This window comes from Notothenia rossii (genome assembly GCF_949606895.1).
Source record: "Notothenia rossii genome assembly, chromosome: 9".
In the NCBI taxonomy this organism is placed as follows: Eukaryota; Metazoa; Chordata; class Actinopteri; order Perciformes; family Nototheniidae; genus Notothenia; species Notothenia rossii.
The window spans coordinates 30,191,945-30,210,813 of NC_136907.1; the positions used below are offsets into that span (position 1 = coordinate 30,191,945).

At 38.5% G+C, this 18,869-nt stretch overlaps 1 protein-coding gene across 1 annotated transcript in view; it reads left to right on the forward strand.

Annotated features, from left to right (window-relative positions):
* kirrel3a (kirre like nephrin family adhesion molecule 3a) overlaps nucleotides 1-18,869 on the forward strand; it is a 456,972-nt gene that overhangs the window by 433,602 nt on the left and 4,501 nt on the right. Inside the window, exons 14-15 of the mRNA XM_079650321.1 lie at nucleotides 3,780-3,889; nucleotides 5,120-5,206. Coding sequence (XP_079506447.1) covers nucleotides 3,780-3,889; nucleotides 5,120-5,206 — 197 coding nt within the window. The remainder of the gene's footprint in view (nucleotides 1-3,779; nucleotides 3,890-5,119; nucleotides 5,207-18,869) is intronic.

Consider the following 18,869-nt stretch of genomic DNA (forward strand, 5'->3'; position numbering starts at 1 on the left):
AAAATGTATTCATAAGTAAAATGTGGATTATTAATTTGTTTTATATCTAATGAGAATGATATAAAATGTGAATTTGGGAGTGTAAAGGGCATAACTTAGATTTAACCGTTCAAGGACAGCACTTATTCTTAACAGTGTCAATAACAGAAAACACACTTCTTCAACAGCGTAATGTAATACCTGTAAACAGATATACCAGTGTATAGCCTGCACATCCTACATAAATATTATTACTGCTAAATACTGCAAAGCCAAAACTTTACTTTGACAGTGTATTATATAGTAGATTTAGTCCTTTTACAGTAACAAGTAATATACTAGTGTAGGCCATTCTTTATGGTAATCTCACCAGGTGCTTTCACAGAACTGTTCAATCTCTGGGCCTCTCCTGGATCTTTTTCAGGAACGTGTGTACATCCGTAGGAGAAGTGAAGAGGTGAGAGTTGCCGTCATGTGTCACTCGGAAAGAGGATGGATATTGTATTCATAACGCAGACCCATGTCTCTGCACCTCGTTTTAACTCCATCGTAGGCTCTGCGCTTTTTATCACTCTCCTTGTCGACGTCATGGAAAAACATGATACGATTTTTGTCAAAGTGGATTTCACCCTTTTCATATGCAGCCGACATCACTTTGGTTTTGTCCTTGTAGTTTAAGAACTTAATCAGAAGTGCTCGAAGCGGTGCGTTTGGCTTCGGTCTGCCAGATGGAACTCTGTGCGCCCTTTCAATAGCGAGCGGTGCTGCAAATGAACCGCCACCCAGAATTTCAGGGATCGTTTTTTCCAGAAAGGTGCATGCATCCTTCCCTTCAGCGTTTTCGGGCGAGCCTATCAGTCGCACATTAGATCTGCGTCTACGATTTTCCAGATCTTCCATTTTCGCCTCCAAACTTTCCACCTGTTGTCTCAGATGTTTCGTTGTTTTATTCAGCGCTGAGGCATCGTCCACCACTCCAAGCCGCTCCTCAGCCTCCATTAATTGGCCAGAGTATTGTTTTAGTTCGCCTTCGATAGATTGTATTGAGTGTATCACCGTATTACATTTTGATGCGAAGTCTTCCTTCAGGTCTTTCTTTAAATTGTTGATTGCACTCAGAATTGAGGATTTATCCTGCGACAGCTCTTCTCCCTCCTCGTGTTCCATGTCGGGAGTAAGGCCAGGTTGAGACAGCGGTGGCCAATCTTCTTCGGATAAAGTTTCCAAAACGTTTTCCTTTTTAGTTGTTTTCTTGCGTGGAGGCATTAGTAACACCGTTATGATTGTGTAAATTGCGTTTTCCTTTTACCTCCCGCGTTCCAAATAGTTAATTTACAATATTAGGGCAGAGCGACGACTGAACTACGTCTGATCAACACCGCGCCATAACCGGAAGTCCTACTTCACAGTTTTACGACAGATTTTAATTTTTTTGACTTGCAAAATTATCTTTTAAATTGACAAACATCATATGTGTAATTCGTGGCACAATTCAAACGGGATCGAAAGATAGTCTTTCTCTCTCCATTGACTTCAATACATAATTTTTTTGAAATAAGGTCCCATGGAGCTCCCCCGGAAGGGGAGGGACTTCGCCACTCTATTGCTAACATTTTACTATGTTCAATCTGAATTTTCTTTAAAATAAAAAACATCTATATTGATTCGGACTTTTCTACATCCAACTCACAGGTTTATCATTACTTTGAGAACAAAGATTATTAATTCAACCCTTTTAGAAGGGAAGAAATTGTCATTTGTTCTGGGAATGTCATTTTCGAGCCTGAGACCTGAAAAACAGGCTCGGTGCTTAACAGGTTAAAGGGACAAGTTCATTTGATCATATCTAGCCCTCAATAAACAATAATATTAATTTTAAATAAAAAATATTAGGTTCAACTTAATATTATTTCTTTCAACTAACCTAGCAGTTATTTGAAAATATGTTGACATAATACATTTAATTAAAGTAAACGTTTCAGTTTTTTCAGTGCTGTACTATCATGAGGCCAATACGGAGACAATCAGTTGTTTTTATTTGTGTCTCTTAGTTAAATGAATGGGAATTAATCTGTGTTGATTAGTTGAATGAATGTTTTTCCTGTCATGTCTCTTTGTTAAATGTAATTCATAATTAGGCAGCAGCAGCTTCTCTTGGAGGCCTCAGGCAATGTATTTGTTGGTCTGTATTGCATAATTAAAACAATAATGATGGCACTTGTGAAGTACTTGATATCTAGTTACAGGAGTAATGTGTGGGCAGTCTGTTATTACAGTTGCTAAAGAGCCTCTTGTTCTTTGTTCAGTGATAACAGCAGGCTTTACACAAACCTGCCTTAGTAACAAGCTGGCCAATCAAATCCACCTGATTCCACCAACCAAGGTAACTACTGACCAATAGTGGAAGCCTTTTTCTAGAATTGAAGTCTGTTGCTAAAAACAATAACTCTCTATTATATTACTATAAATAGTTTATAGAAGTTTAGAGAATATGTTTGAGACTCTTGTACTTTGTATAAAGCGTGCTATGAAACAGTGTAATGGATAACATGCATTCAAAGATTAAAACATCAAAGGGCACCCCGAGGCAAGCTGTGTTCCTGCTCTGAAGCGTTGGTTTGAAGCTATTGTTTCCTTCTCATTTAATGTGAAATATTCACTTTGTAACTTTGCACCACTTAGCAATGTTGTACCAAGAGAATGCTAGATGATTAGTTTAATATTAGCCATAGTACTGGGAGAACATTTGCAAAGTGAAGAACAGCCTGCACAAGCCTTTCAGCTTTTCACTTTCAGAGTGCCGAAAGAGAAAAAGAAGCGCAGTATTCTCCGGATGATTTTACATACAGTAAGCTTGTTGTGGCCTCTGTGAGATAAAGTAACCTCATCATAGTGACAAGCCAGAGTCAGGCATTTCATATCCATACTGCTGGGCCAGCTATAAACAGCTGCATTATTAGATTGCAGATATTGATCAGTGTCGTTCTGTGGGGTTCTGGATAACACTCGTGAGTGTTCAAGTGCTTAGTAAGCAGGGTGACGATAAAAATGTATTCTGTTACAATTATGAATTACCTGTGAGAAAAAGTAACCTAATCTAAGTGCAAAATGTAAAAGGAATGCAACCTGATTACTTGCTCATAAAATTAAATGAAATGCAAATAAAGACAAGAGAAAGGAAATATCAATAAGATGTTTTGAACAGAACAATGTGACCTTAGAAAATAAGAAATCAATATATTTTCTTTACCAAAAATGTGTCTTTTTTAAACAGAACTGTGAATAGAACAAAAGCATACCGAATACAGTATAGGTGTAAAGACACCAGAATACATTATAGGATATGCCTACAGATGTTATTTTAGTTAAACAAATTAATTAAAAGCATACATAGTACTTTTGTTCATCAAATCAGCTGCACTTGAAAAAAATCCTGTGTAAGAATGAGCTTTTTCAATCTATCATTCTTTATTTTAAATGTTTTAATTGTATTGTAAAATTGTACTCCTGCTAGTTATCAGTCTTATTACAATTTTTTTAATGTAAGTTAATACTGTTAAAAAATATATATTACTGATTACATAATCCTGTTACATGTATTCTTTACTCCCCAGTGAGTGAGTGCGGGTCTCACTGCAGGCTGGGGGAGTGTGGGTGCACACCACAGTCTTCATGACCATTGTTGCAATTCAAACGCTGGTTGTGAAGCTGCCATTAGCACATAGACGGACAGGGTAGGTTAAAGAACAATGCATCAGCAGCCTCCTCCAATCAGCCACTCCGTCTCTCCCTCTCCTCAGGTCTCAAAGGAGCGGGTAAAGTCAAAAATGACATTCGAGTGGAGATCGTCCACAAGGATCACAACGCAGCGCGGGAGAGCGAGGAACACATGAGCATCAAACAGATGATGGTGAGGGAACGCTGTGTGATGCTGCCGTTTGTCATCACTGATGTGCATTCTCTCAGGATGTCTGATATAAAGTATTCACAATGTATGGCTCCTAAAGCCTTCTTTCTTTTTATTTTAGTTTCTTTGAGTTTTGTTTGTACATTCAACAAAAAACATTGTATATGTCATCAAACTGAAACTCAACAGCCATGGTTACAAGTTGCTGTTATCAGGTTTGCATATTGTATAGTCTCTTGAAAAGCATACATTAGTTAGCCTTGGACATTTTCCACTCTGTATTGAAGCTCAATATCTTCCATTTACTAACCCTCTCACTGCAAGTTGGTATGTCATTGTTTCCATTATATAGACCTCTTTTATAATATCCATCCACCATTCTTTAGTATGTGGCTCAGCCTTACACCAGTTTCTTGTTTCTTACTTGTTATTAACAGTATCTTAGATAAGTAGCAATCATTATCAATCGGTATAAAATGTTGCATTCCTTGGGTATTTAATAACCCAGAATGTCTCAGATAGTAGCATGCACACTGTCCCAAAAGGTACTTAGTTTATGACATTCCCAGAAAATGTGTGTATCTGTATTCCCACCTTAACACTGTTGTTGTGGCAATCCAGCACTCACAACAGGAAAGAATGAAACAGAGGAATCAATAAAACACAAACACAGATATAGTTGATCAATAATTATTATGTAGTTGTTGCAACAAACAAATAATAATGGGGAAACATTTACCTTGCTTTAACAGCAACCAATCGCAGAAATGCCCCCCAACAGTAGCAACAATCATACAGAATATAGCCACTGTAATGAACACGCACACATTCCCTAACCATGTTAAACGCACACACATTTTTATCATGCAGCCTACCACACAAATGTCACGTTTCTCTCTCTGAAAGCTATACTTGTATATGTTTAAAAGTCATCGTCTCATGACATCCTTAGGAGTAGTTAACTAACAAAGGTTAACTGTTTTTATAACCTGAGGCCTTCTCTGAACTTCCTCTAACCTCGGTGTCAGCTCACTTAAAATGAATACATCTATTGATAATTCAGAACGACCATTGTCTCTCTAACTCTGTGTGACCCAACTCTGTAACTCACATCATATGGCTTACCATGTGACCTTAATGGATATGCCAGAAATACGCTGTAATAAGGATTCTGCCATAACACTGTGAACCCACTAAAGCCTTATTATTAACTTTATATTAACTGTGCTGCAGATTGAGCGCGGGGAATTCCAGCAGGAGCCCGTGCTGAAGCAGCTCGAGGTTCTCCAGGAGGAAGAGAAGGAGTTCCAGCACATCAAGGTGGGTGAGAATATTCAGGAAAAATGTCAACTGCAGGAAATCCAGCAGGAAATGTGATGGCTGAGCTTCACAGAGCCAATTAGCCTTTTATTTGCAGAGGCACAAAAGAAAGCTTTCAATAAGAAGTGGCTGCACATTATGCAGCTGCATAAAAACAATGCCTGTTAGCAGAGGTGTGAAGTAACTAAGTAGATTTACTCAAGTACAATTTTGAAGTACTTTTACTTTACTATACTACTACTCCACTACATTTATTTAACACCTTTAGCTACTTTCAACAAAATGTATCTCTAAAAATACAACTATTGGACTTACTCTTTAAGTCACAAAAGAGTCAAATGATTTAAATATTTCACAAAAAGAAAATCAGAACTGTGTTTTTCTACAACAGTGAAATGCTATTTGATGCAACAATATTATCTAGAAATATCACATGTATAAATATAATTGTCTACACACATAGAAAAGACAATTTTTTCTGCACAATTATTACTTTACATTTGTATACTTTAAGGACATTTAGCTGATAATGCTTTTGTACTTTTCCTTAAGTTATATGAATGCAGGATTTTATTTGTAATGAAGCATTTTGACAATAATGTATTGTTACTTTTACTCAAGTGAAGCACCTGAACACTTCTTCCACCACTGCCTGTTGGTGTAATGTGAAGAAGTGCATTCTAGCAGAAGTGACAGCACAACACATGCGGGGGCGTTCCAATGATTAGACATCTTAGTTAAATTATGTTCACACCTTTTAATAGTCATTTACTCATTTAGCCATTTGATATTACCGTATATATATGGACATATGGTAGGCATAGATTACCACAACAGCACATCAATCTTAATAATCCAGAATTTATTGTTGAAGACATAAATGTAAAGGTTAATTCATTTTACAAAGGCTTAAGAACAACTAACACAGCATTCTTTTTTTACTTTTTTTTTATAAATGCCAAGTGGGGCGTCTAGTGCCTGTCCAAAAAGATCTCACAAATTCAATTTGTCCAATAGCCTGCAGGTTGCGACATACACAGGAGAGATACACGGAGAGGAAGATAAATGGCTGCCTCTCCCTGCTGATTTTCTATTGAACCCTCTGGGAAAATTAGTAGGAAGAGATAAAGTTATTTATATCTGTGTTTCTCCATTAGCTCTACAGCGGGAGCATTATGATTTAGGTCTGGTTTGATAAGGCTCGTATTACTCTCATTTAGTCAAGCATGTTCTTTCTACTGCCTCGTAGTCATTTCAAACTCAGCACAGTCACATCTGAATCAGAGAAATTAGTTAGCCAGTAATGATGTTGACTGCAGCACACCATGCTTCTCTTCCCATACACTGAAGACCAAGCTGTGACTCCTATTACTTCCTTATTTGGATATACGAAAACAAACTCCCAAAGAGTTTCGTTGCTGCAAACAAACAGTATTTCAAATGAAAAAAGGAGACGCATGTGTTACGCAAGTTCAAATGCATTGGTTTACTTTGTATAGACAGCAATGTTTTTCAGCCGTTTTTTAGCTGTGATAAATTTTTTAGAAAAAATAAACCTGCTGCCGCACATCAACAACCAAAAAGGTTACACAATAACACATTGAAGCCTAAACAGTCTCTCCATTTGGTTAAGAGTTCAGCTGCTAAGTAGCTAGCTTTGAGAGCTCTCTTATACACCGTTGCGATTTTTTCATAAATGTTACCTGTTTTTTCAGTTTGTTTACCCAGGCGAACAAATAGTCAGATTTGTCACCACAACGTCTCCCGCGCATCACTTAATCCCACTGTTCTAAATTAACAAGGTTGTTATTGCGCTACCTACTGCATAATGGAAGAGTATTTAAGCACTTAGCCAGTCACAGTGTTGCAGGCTGAGAAGCTCAATATTGGCAAATTAAATAATGTTTTTGTGGACCGATTTTGTCAAATTTGACACATTTCCAACGGCACAGTGGTTGAAAATCACTGCAGTAGGCAATCAAATAGCTTTATTTCAAGTGTTGGCACTGGCTGATACCAAGACAGCGACATGAGATGTAAAAATGAAAGAGCTCAAGGCTTTTAAAAGCAGCCCACATTGGCCTTCTCCTCTACGCTTTCTTTTAAGAAGAGGCAAAGCATTCATGATTTGCAAGTGTGGGTAAACAATAATCTTTACGAAATACAGAAAAATACCGGCACACCGTTTTGTTTTTCTTAGTTATTTTTTTATGAAATAGTTGCATAACAACGTATGAACCACAAACGGTTCAAATGGTCAAACATGGACTCATTGTGTTGCATTGGTTTGTTGAATGAGTAGCTAAGCATCCACCAGGGAAAAAAGTGCATTGCCCTTTGATGGCTGGAGAACCAATTAGCTGCTGAGCTGTGGAATGGTAACATTGACTAATTTTGACACATTCCTTTGACAGCAGAAGGGGGTTACATTTGTTATTTGACTGTCTAACTAATAGGAAGAAATGGTGATGTGTAGAGAGCCCATGAGGGCAGCAAATGCTGAGATGCTTCATTATAGCTTTCACAACTACATTCCCACTCTCTCACATTTGCTTAGGTCACACACTTTGAAATTCAATCAAGCTGTAAGCCAAGTCTTTCTGCCTACTTAATATACAATCACTTAGCCAAGTGACTACATTAAACTAATCACAATTCTTGAATGAAATGGTATACTCATTACCAGACTACTGAGTACATTTTCAAACCCCTACTCAGGGCTCTCGACTAACTTTTTTCACCATCCTCCCGGAACTGTCCTGAAATACAATCTAAGCCGTCCCGAAATTAATGTGGACCGTCCCGAATTTAAAATATTTGTTTTTCTACATTATCATTAGTTAAAATCATTCAATGTGACCTTTAACATAAATAAAACATCATACAAATCATTAGATGATAATTCATCAACCTTTTTATTTGAGTAAATCAGTCAATCACATGAACAAAGGCCAAATATATTTAAACAAACACACAAACGAGAAAATTACTCTAATATTGAATCAAATCAAGCCCCATCCAATTAACAAAAAAATCCAACACTCTGTCCTGAAGACAGAACCCAGAGTAACCACTAACCAGGATGACAGTCTGTAACACAGTCAGGAGACCTTTACAAACTGCCCCGCCCCCTCGCACACAGACGGGAGAGAGAGATCTCGTCTGGATTCGAAAGCTCGAAAATACATCATAGACGCATGTTGTAGTCTTATTGCATATTAGAAACGGAGTTGGATAAACTAAAACTGCCATATAATGTTTATGTAGCATATGACATATATTTTTTAAATGTCTCCAGTACCGATAAAAAGTCAGATAACGTCGGAGCTTAACGTTAACACTGTCTTTCATAATTCCCAGGCTGAGCCCGTTTAATACCGGGGTTCGGTACCCATCCATACATGGGAAGAGGCGCAGCATATTGCTAAGGACTAAATACGATGGAGGGTTCTCATCTCAGCCTTATTACCCATAGTAGGGGATGAAGAGGAGTAAGTAAATAAAGAGGCCGGCGCTCCAGGGTCTGGTTCTGCTGTGCCTTTTTGTGATGTAACGGTAAAACATTTCAGAATTCCTCTACGGGATACCATTGTCATTTTACATCACTCAACCCGCGAAATACACACACTCAGTACATAGCATACTGTAGCTAGACCCGCAAATTTGCGGGCCAGGAATTCGCGCCAGCGGCACAGCTGTAGCTACGTACTGTGTGTGTATGTGTGTATTTCGCGGGTTGCTAAATGTTTTGTGCGTGTGTTTACAGATGTAGCACTGAATTTCGGACTCCAGCTTACAGCTTCCTGCCTACGGCCTGCCAAAGACCAGTATAGAGGAATGTTAAGCCCTCCCACTATTTTCCAAGAGGGCGTTGCCAGATTTTCAATTTCAGGTTTTAACCAGGAGATGGCGCTTCATTCACAAATACAGAAAGACAAGTTTCATGGACTTTCAGTTGTGTTTTGAAGAGCATTTGAACACATCAATATTTTAGATCAACTAAAGTATATCTAATCTTGTAATTCAATAATATATAGTCTTTATATATTAAATAATCATAATTATAATGTAAATGTTTACATTACACTTCTTTATTTGTTATGCTCATACTTTAACCTTTACAATCGTTTGCTTTAATATGCAGTATATTTTTGTGTTTGCTTCCTCCTGCTCCCTTTCGGACACATACTGTATGATTTATTATTATTATTAATATGAAGATATTATTAAGATAAGATAAGATCTTACTTTATTGATTGAACATTTTAGTTTAGAATGTGCTGTCCCACGGTAATTCAGAAGGCTCACAGGTCACATTCCGACCATTATTTAAAACAATAGGTGCTTTCACACCGTCTACAGTTTGATTTGTATAGAGGAAGCTCTGTCAGTTTTCGAATTACCCATTTGCTTTCGGGGAGCCCTATTTTTCAGAGCACATCCTGCTACTAAATATGTCACACGCACGCTCTGTTGACTGGCGCAGCAGCGCGGATGCGATCAATTGCTATAAAAACACTCTTCTACTAATACAGACGGTGTCACTATGCCAGCGGATGTGGCCGTTGTTGAAGCCTCTTCAGGCTCCGCATCGGCAGGCCTCTCCCTCGGTATGGAGCTGTCAAACTCAACCCTAACGCCGCTTACAGCCGGCCAACTAAAAGTTGTTTTCCGTTCACGTTGTCATTTTTAGACTCCTTCGCTTCTTTGCTTGTGAATCCAAAAGCTGTGACGCTTGGCTGTTTTCGTTTTGCCATATTTTTTTATTACAAAGCCAGAGTTAAAAAAATATCAATATGAACATTTAAAATACCGCGTCGGCATCACCGCCATAAACATAGCAACGTAAGTAAGAATGCAGCGCCGCCACGTACAGATGGCAACACCCAGACATATTCACAAATATAAAACAAATATTCAGAAACTGTAATGTACAATAACTATTATTTATTTCAAGAACTGTTATTTACAGAAACTCAACATTTCTAATCTGTGTGACACAAATATGCACGATTGTTTTGGGCTCCCCCTATTTATCTCAAAGTCAGCCATCAGAGGAGCTCCCTCCCTCTTCAGGGGAGCCAAGCTCCCCCTAGTTCCCCCCCATTTCGAACAGTGTCTGTGGCTGAATGGCCAGCGATTAGGTGCGGCGCATTTATCATAGGTGATCAGAGCTAACTGCCTGCCGTCAGATTTCATTTAAAAAACAGATCTGATTTTAAGACTATTTCTGCGCTCATAAAGAATGATAAGAATAAGAATAATGCGTATTGAACTGGTTTCATTAATTAGTGAGTTTATTTAATACTAAAACCGCCAATCGGGTCAATTTGTGTGATGGGTGTTGTGTGTGTGCAATGTAACTTTTTTTCAATAAAATATTAAAGTCTCCCAGTCCCTGACTTTTCCTGAAAGTGTGTTATGTAGCACCCTATGTTGTTAAAAATTGCATTCTAATGGCGGGATTTGACGGGTTTAGGTAGGCCTATACAAAAACCTCTGGCGGTTTTAGTGTTAAGGTAATTAGGTACAGTAGAAGCCCTTTTTTATCAGTAACGAATTTAGCAGTTGAACATAAAAGTCAACTAACTGAGGGTCACTTGCAATGACAGTGTTGTGTCCAGTGCTTGAATTGGGCCGGTACTCACCGGTACGCAGTACCGGCACTTCTGATTTTTACCCATGTGGTACCGGCACTTCTTACTGAGTACCGGCAAGGTGCCGGTACTCATTAAAATGCCGGTACTCAGCCGCCGGCAATATACGTATATATTGTAAACGCAACGCAGCGCAAATGTGGGTCTGACTCTGCCTCACAGAGGGTGACTGGCTGTCTACATGACGTGGCCTGCCGACATTGCCACTTTCATACAGATCATACTAATGCCCTCGATTGGTCTCTGTGTGTCATTCAAGCTCGGGAGGGTGTGTGTTGGTGTATGTGTGGCGCGAGCGAGCGAGAAAGCGCGCGCACCGGTTACGTGTATTGTTGTTAGCATCTGGTGCTAGCTAGCTGCGCTAACGGATATAAGGAGCTGTTTCAACAACAAGGTGGAGGGAGAGTCCTTTGCTGTCAGACTGAGAGGCTGATAACTACAGCTCTGGTGAGGTAAATTACTCTCTGAGTCTTTAGATAGTTAACTTAGTTTAAGTTATCTCAGTGGGTCTCAAACGGTTCGGTCACCATTTATGTAAACACATATTTCCATTTGAGTAGGTAGTGATTAGTAAAATATGGATGAATAATACAAACAAAATGTTAACTAGGTGAAAAAAGGTAAGATAAACTTGTTGAGAGCTAAAACTAGTCTTTGCTGTTGCCTCAAAGAGGAGCAGGGGGAAGAGGAGGGAGACAGGAGAGGCCGATTCAGGAGCCCAGACACACTCACAACTATAAATGAACCAAAAACAAATAAATAAACAAGTTTCAATGTTTTTTCATATTGGATATTGTATGTTATTGGTTATGGCCATGTACTTATCATTTTATGATTATTTAAATGTATACATTTTTGTTTCATATGGGTGTAGTCTCTTTATTTCCCCCTCAAAATGCACCAGATTGATGCATTTAAGTCCAACATTTAAAAACAAATCTTACCGGGGGAGCATGCCCCCGGACCCCACTATAGGATTTGAGGCCCGGCCCCACTGTTCCCAAATAGATTTGCAATTTTTTTTAAATAGTAACCCATCTCCATATGTTTCTTTTTGGGTAGTAGAATTAAACTAGAGGGCTATCACTTTGTGCAGCAACGCTATTGACAAATAAATCCAGCAAAATGGCACAAAAAACTGGTAGTGGCCTCAGGGACGAGGAGTCATTTAACCAGCCAGTAGGAGTCAAGCTTTACTTTCTTTTATATCCATAAAGAAAAAGTAAATCTGTTTACAGTTGTTTCCTTATGGATGTTGAGAGGTATCCATATATCTCTTCATTTTGCTCTCAAAGTGCACCAGATTGATGCATCTAACTTCAATATTTTAAAAAAATGTTCCCGGGGGAGCATGCCCCTGGACCCCCTCTAGACTAGAGGGTGTCAGGTCCACTCCCCACTTATAAAAATAGCACTTTACCACTGCACCCCCTCTCATCTCAGATGCACCCTGAGTCATTTTGTTTAAGTACAGTGAGTCTTTCTAAAATATACAGTAAAGAGACAAACCCACCAGCATTATAGGATATACTATGACTTTGTGCCAAGTACTTGTTGCTGATTTAGAGTACTGGCACCTTTTTTATTCCAATTCAAGCACTGGTTGTGTCTAACTGTAAGCTTGTCACTCAGAGTAACCTACCGTTAATTTAGCGGAGAAGAAAGATTAAGGGGGGAGGGGGGGAGAGAGCTGTGGTTGATGGGCCATTAGTTGTGTAAATACACAGCTGAGAGCTGCCGTTTCATTCAGACTGTTTAAAAAACTGTAACAACGGACTATTTTTCTTAGCGGATGCATGTCAATTTAAATCAATACAACTATTTTTTAAATCAATACATACAACTATTTTTTAAATCAATAAAAACATTTTCTAAATCCATAAAAGCATTTCAATTAATATTGGGAGTCATGTCGTTACTTTGTTGAGAATGTGGCCGTTTAATAAGCGGGATAATTTGCAGCGACTTGTTCCTTATGGGGAAAATAACGCCCGTCATGTGTGTGTAGAGGTGTGTGTGATTAAAACACTTTCATGAAGTGAAGGAATTTCCTTCTATAAAACAGCTGTGGGCAGCAGTGAGTGTCACGGACATGAATTCATAGATCAAGGCAGACTGGTGCACACACTCTCCTGTCCTGCCAGGCGACACGCCCGTTCTAAGCCGTGTCCCTCACTCCTCACATCCCAAGCTGCATCCCCACAAGTGTATTATGTTGTTACATCGTTTCAGATGTTATGTTTCAGTTGTGCTCTGTCTATGTTCAGTGATGCAAACTTGTCACCTTTCGGCGAAATTCGCCGTTTTGAATCCAAAATAAGTCGTTTGTGTGATTCATGTAGATCTGCAATACAAATATTTTTGGGGTATGGGGTGGCTGGGACCCGGAGTAATCTGCGGCCGTGAGCTGTTATGTGCCATCATGACACGCATGGTGTTCTTTTTTTATATATTATAATGAAGTACGAGCTGTGTGTTTGAGTCTTCCTGCCTGTCGGCTCTGCTCATGGATGTATAATAAGGCTCTGCTGCTCCGAGATGATGGTCTAGCTTCAGCAGCTACATTACCTACGGGTGCGTTCGTTAATATTAACTGTGCGTCCGGAGTCACTGTGGTACAGACTGGACCGCTGGTGAACAGCTGTTAGAACGGGCTGTTCAGGTGTTCAGAGCAGAGCTCCCTGTCGGAGCGGCAGAGCGTGATGTGAACTGAAAAGTTTTTCTGTGGCAATATTATTTAAGGAATCGTTGAGCTAGCTAGCTAGCATACATTGTCACTATCTGCTAACGTTAGCTTTAGCCTTCTATTTCTAATAGTTTTTTTCATAGGCTATAAACAGAGGTGGTATAAGTATATATATATTGTACTTGAGTAAAAGTAGAAGTACTCAGATCTTGTACTTGAGTAAAAGTAGAAGCACACAGATCTTGTACTAGAGTAAAAGTAGAAGTACTCAGGTCTTGTACTTGAGTAAAAGTACTCAGATCTTGTACTTGAGTAAAAGCAATAGTCCCAGAGTGTAGGAATACTCTGTTACAGTAAAAGTCTTGCATTCAAAATGTTCCTCAAGTAAAAGTAGAAAAGTATTATCATCAAAATATAGTGAAAGTAGCGACAGTAAAAGTAGTCATTGTGCAGATTGGTCAATTTCAGAATAATAGATATGATATGTTTTATAATGATTGATCATGAAAGTGTTCTCAAAGCTGGTAAAGGTGCAGCTAGTTTGAATGACTTTGTATACTAAAGGGTAGCTTGTGGATTTACTCCAGGTGGAACTAAAGTCTGATTTAACACTTGATTATATTTCACTTAATTAATTCAGATCTGTGAAGTAACTAAAGGTATTAAATACATGTAGTGGAGTCAAAGTACACCATGTACCTCTGAACTGTAGTGGAGTAGAAGAACAAAGTAGCAAAACATTGAAATACTTAAATAAAGTACAAGTATCTCAAAATTGTGCCCAAGTATAGTACTTGTTGAGTTTATGAACTTAGTTACTTTACACCATGTGGCTATAAAGATAAAAAGACTAAGCCTTGCACAGAGGCCTGAAAATACATTTTCAAAATGCTCAACAGTGCTGCCAAAATTATAAACTGACTGCTACACAATTTAAAATAAATTATTTTATATATTTCTATTAGATGCGACTCTTTGGCGTTTCTGTTATTATTAACACTGCTGCTTTAGTTGTTCTGACTGCTAAAATCCTCTGTCATTCCGTGGGGTGGGGGAGCCGGGGGCTCGGATCCTTGTCACCTTTTTCATACCTGATGAGTTTGCATCCCTGTATGTTAAAAAGCCTCAGTCACCTTAATTCATGTAATAAAAACATCTCAGGTCAGTAACACTCAAAGCTAAATGTGCAATACCATGTTCAGCTATGTTACTATTTATAATGTTATTGTTGTTACATCAGAAGATGTACATATTGAAATGATTTCTTAACTTACAGTAGGCTATTTTTTACAATGTGTGTTGGAAGGATTTATTCAATTACAATGAATATTGTCATTGTTGAAGGCTTTTAGAGAAGGGTGAACTATAAGCCTGAATTACATAACATTTTATACCTAAAAACATAAAAGCCACAATAAATAAGTCACAATTATTGTAGTTATTTTTACCTCCCGTATTGCTTTCAACCCACCAGCTTTTATGGTGTTGTTACGTCACTAACTGTAAGCTTGTCACATACAGTCTATGGTCACTCAGAGTAACCTACTGTTAATTTAGCTGCTGGAGAAGAAAGATCAGTAGGGGGAGGGGGGGGGAGAGAGCTGTGGTTGATGGGCCATTAGTTGTGTAAATACACAGCTGAGAGCTGCCGTTTCATTCAGACTGTTTAAAAAACGGTAACAACGGACTATTTTTCTTGTCATGTCAATTTAAATCAATACATACAACTATTTTTTAAATCAATAAAAACATTTTCTAAATCCATAAAAGCATTTCAATTAATATTGGGAGTCATGTCGTTACTTTGTTGAGAATGTGGCAATGTAATAAGCGGGATAATTTGCAGCGACTTGTTCCTTATGGGGAAAATAACACCCTTCATCCAGATGAGGATCCCTTCGCTACTTTGGGATCCTGATCGACCGACGAAGCTCCATTAAAATATACATATTTTTGGTGAATTACTGAGTTTAGGCACGTTAATAACGTTTTAATGAAATTGAATACAGTATATTCATATGTGTCAGTGATTTCATGTCAATTCGGTGAACATAAACATAAATGATCGTGGTGAAGATGATGATTAAAAATCGAGAGCCGGGCTGCATTTCCTCCCGTTCGTTTTTTTCGAATAACAAAATTATTTTGTTAAATAACAACATGGTGATGTTTTGTAAATGATTACATGTCTCTTATTTAGCACAGTATTATGATATCCGTGACATATGGATCTTAACAAAGTTCCGCTGTACATCCAGCATACTGTATCTCACTTTATTTCACATGAGCTCCAGTGTGGAACCCCACTGCACCCCCTGGTGGATCAATGATCCATTGCAGCTGGCTTCATTATAATTACATTTATCTATCACGGGGGCGCTCTCAAGTCAAACTGGAGGTTTTCCCTTGAGCGAGGGCAGATCGCGTACCAATCACGGCCCTCGCGTTTCAAACTGTCTGAAATGAATCGCTACATCTGTATGTTGACAAGGTGGTTTAATAACTGTGTGCTACACAAAATGTGCAGTCGGTTTCATTTTCATCGCCGTTTGTAGTAGAGTTAGCAGGGTATTTTTATTTTAACTCTCGTCCCAAATTCGTCCCAAAATTATTTTTCATCCTCCCCGACACTATTTTTTTCGATGACGGGACGTCCTTAAGCTCGAGCCCTGCCCCTAATTTAACACTAGGACCCCCAGAGGTCGCTGTATACCAAAAACCGTCAACGGGTAAAATGTACCCGCTATAGATTTTCAAGGTACAATGTTCTTTTATTTATCATACAGAACAGTGAGTTTGGATCGCACAGGGATGAAACTTATACCAATAGAATTTGTGGACTCTCAGCTTTTCATATGATATAGGTTGTGCAGATAGTATGAAGTTTAAAATATCGCTAAGAGTGCTGATTTAAACGCTTGGTGTTAGACTTGTGTTTTGTTTAGGTACAAATCTCTCTATCTCTCTCTATCGATATATCTGTAATGTTCTGTTCTATGAACATATAATTGTCTACATAAATCAGGGGTGTGGAACCTTTTTCCTCTCAAGGGCCATTTCAATTTTTTCACCATCCTCCGAGGGCCGTACAAATGATTGACCTCCGCTTAAAAATACTAAAATCACAGCCCATTCATTTCGCCTTTCTTCCATGCCGTGCAAAGAAAAAGCAAACTCTTAATCCAGATATTTTACCATGACTCGTGCATGCATTCACGTGCACGGTTGTGGCATGACCACCAAAACAGAAAGTATATTGGACACAAGATATGTGCGATCGTTTCCTATCCATGTTGACGTGATTTAAGTGGGTGGGGGGGGGGGGGGGGACCTAACCTCCTCTAGGGGGGCCCTCACCTCCCCGGGAAGATTTTTTTTTAAATGTTGAAGTTAAAAGCATCAATTTGGTGCACTTTGAGAGCAACATTAGGAGATCTATGGATACATCTCTCAAGCAGATGTATTTTTCTTTTTGGATATTTTACAAATCACTCCCCTTTCAAACTGTATTCTTGTTTATTAATAACAACTTTTATTTACTGTCATATAGTATTTTATAACTGTTTACTTTATTCTCTTGTTTTTTTTTAACTATAATGATCATATAAAGATGTGCCTTTACCTCACTGGTGGGAGAAAAAGCTTCTTATATTCGTTAGCATAGCTAGCTAACCAGATGCTAATAACAAATAAGTTATTGACTGTATGATCAGTATGACAGATGAACAAATCGCCACTGGGCTTACAACTAAAGACACAGCCACGCAGAAACTGCGGCATGTGTACGGCTCCTTATGGGTACTGCAATTTTTGGAAGTTCCGAAGCGACGTTCTGGTGCTCCCCTGCCGTGCTCCCCTGTCAGACGAGACATATATACCAAGTGATGACAAGTTAGGCTCGTGTTGTGTTCAAGGACCCTGACCTTGGCCAGGAAAAACAAGCACTCGCCCGTTTAATTTTTTTGCGGTCTAGATTTCTTTAATTTTTTTCTTTTTTGCGTGTGTTTATAAATTACCTCGAGGGCCGTAGCGAATGGTCTCGCGGGCCGTATACGGCCCTGGGGCCGGAGGTTCCCCACCCCTGACATAAATAGACGACGCGGACTACTTCTCTCATTTCGAGTGTCCATCTTTATTCAACTGGCACGTAACCTGCACACATGCATTACGTCCTCAACGTGAGCTCAATCATCCAAGATCTTGTATTCTCCAAGATGTTACACTATCTATAACTATATATCTATCTCTCTCTCTCTATCCATCTATCAATATATCTATCTATCTCTCTCTCTCAATCTATCTCTCTATCTATAAGGAACAAAAAGGCGTTGCTATAGCAACACTGGCGGATATAGGTATAAATGGCATTTTTTTTGCCGATTTTTTTCAATCTGACTTCACATTGACAATTGTTAACAACAGAGGGTGCTATATAAAAACACTTTCAGGAAAAGTCACGGACTGGGAGACTTTAATATGTTATTGAACAAAAGTTACAGACAAACAAAAAACAGCTGCGGGTAAAATGTAACCGTTGGCGGTTCTAGTGTTAAGGTTATTTAGTCATTTTACAAGACACAGTTGCACAATTAACTGTAAGTCCTAGCTCCTTATTGATAGACAGACATAGATCATATACATATTTAACTTAAAATACATTTTAAGTTACCTTTATTTCTGGAAGAAACAGGTGAACGGCTCTACTGTACTACACTAAAAACAAATTCTGCTTTTTTGGTCCTTGTCTGTGATCCAAAATCCAGGTGTAATCGCTCTGTTTGACGTCTTTTTCTACTCAGAGCTGCATTTTTTGATGAATGTGGAAATTACAGCTTTAAGTTAAGGGAACTCCTAAATGAGGCAGTTTAGTTTCATGTAAAAAGACGTTTCAGAGCCATGGGCATCGACCTGGATTTTCAGCGGTATTATTCTTTTGAGGCTCCTCCTCAGTACAAATTCTAATGATTTTCTTTTTGAGAGATAGCTCTGTTAACACCTACGTACTGTATGCCTGCAGTCTGACTTTCTGTTTAGATGACTTGTACACTTGTTTCTTGTAATCCTTTAAATATTTTTTGTGATGTGGATACAAAAAACTGAAACATTGACTTTAATTAAATGTAATATGTCAACAGATGTCACATAACTGTATTAGGTTAATAATATGAAGTTTAAACTTAATATTGTTGCTTAAAATCAACATTTCAGTTTTTTCAGTGTAGTTTCTTGGCAACAAGATTTTGATATTAATAAGTTCTGCTGCAGGGAAACTGCATTTAGCTGCTTTTTCCCTTCTTTTCCCTCTTAGACTGTATATACA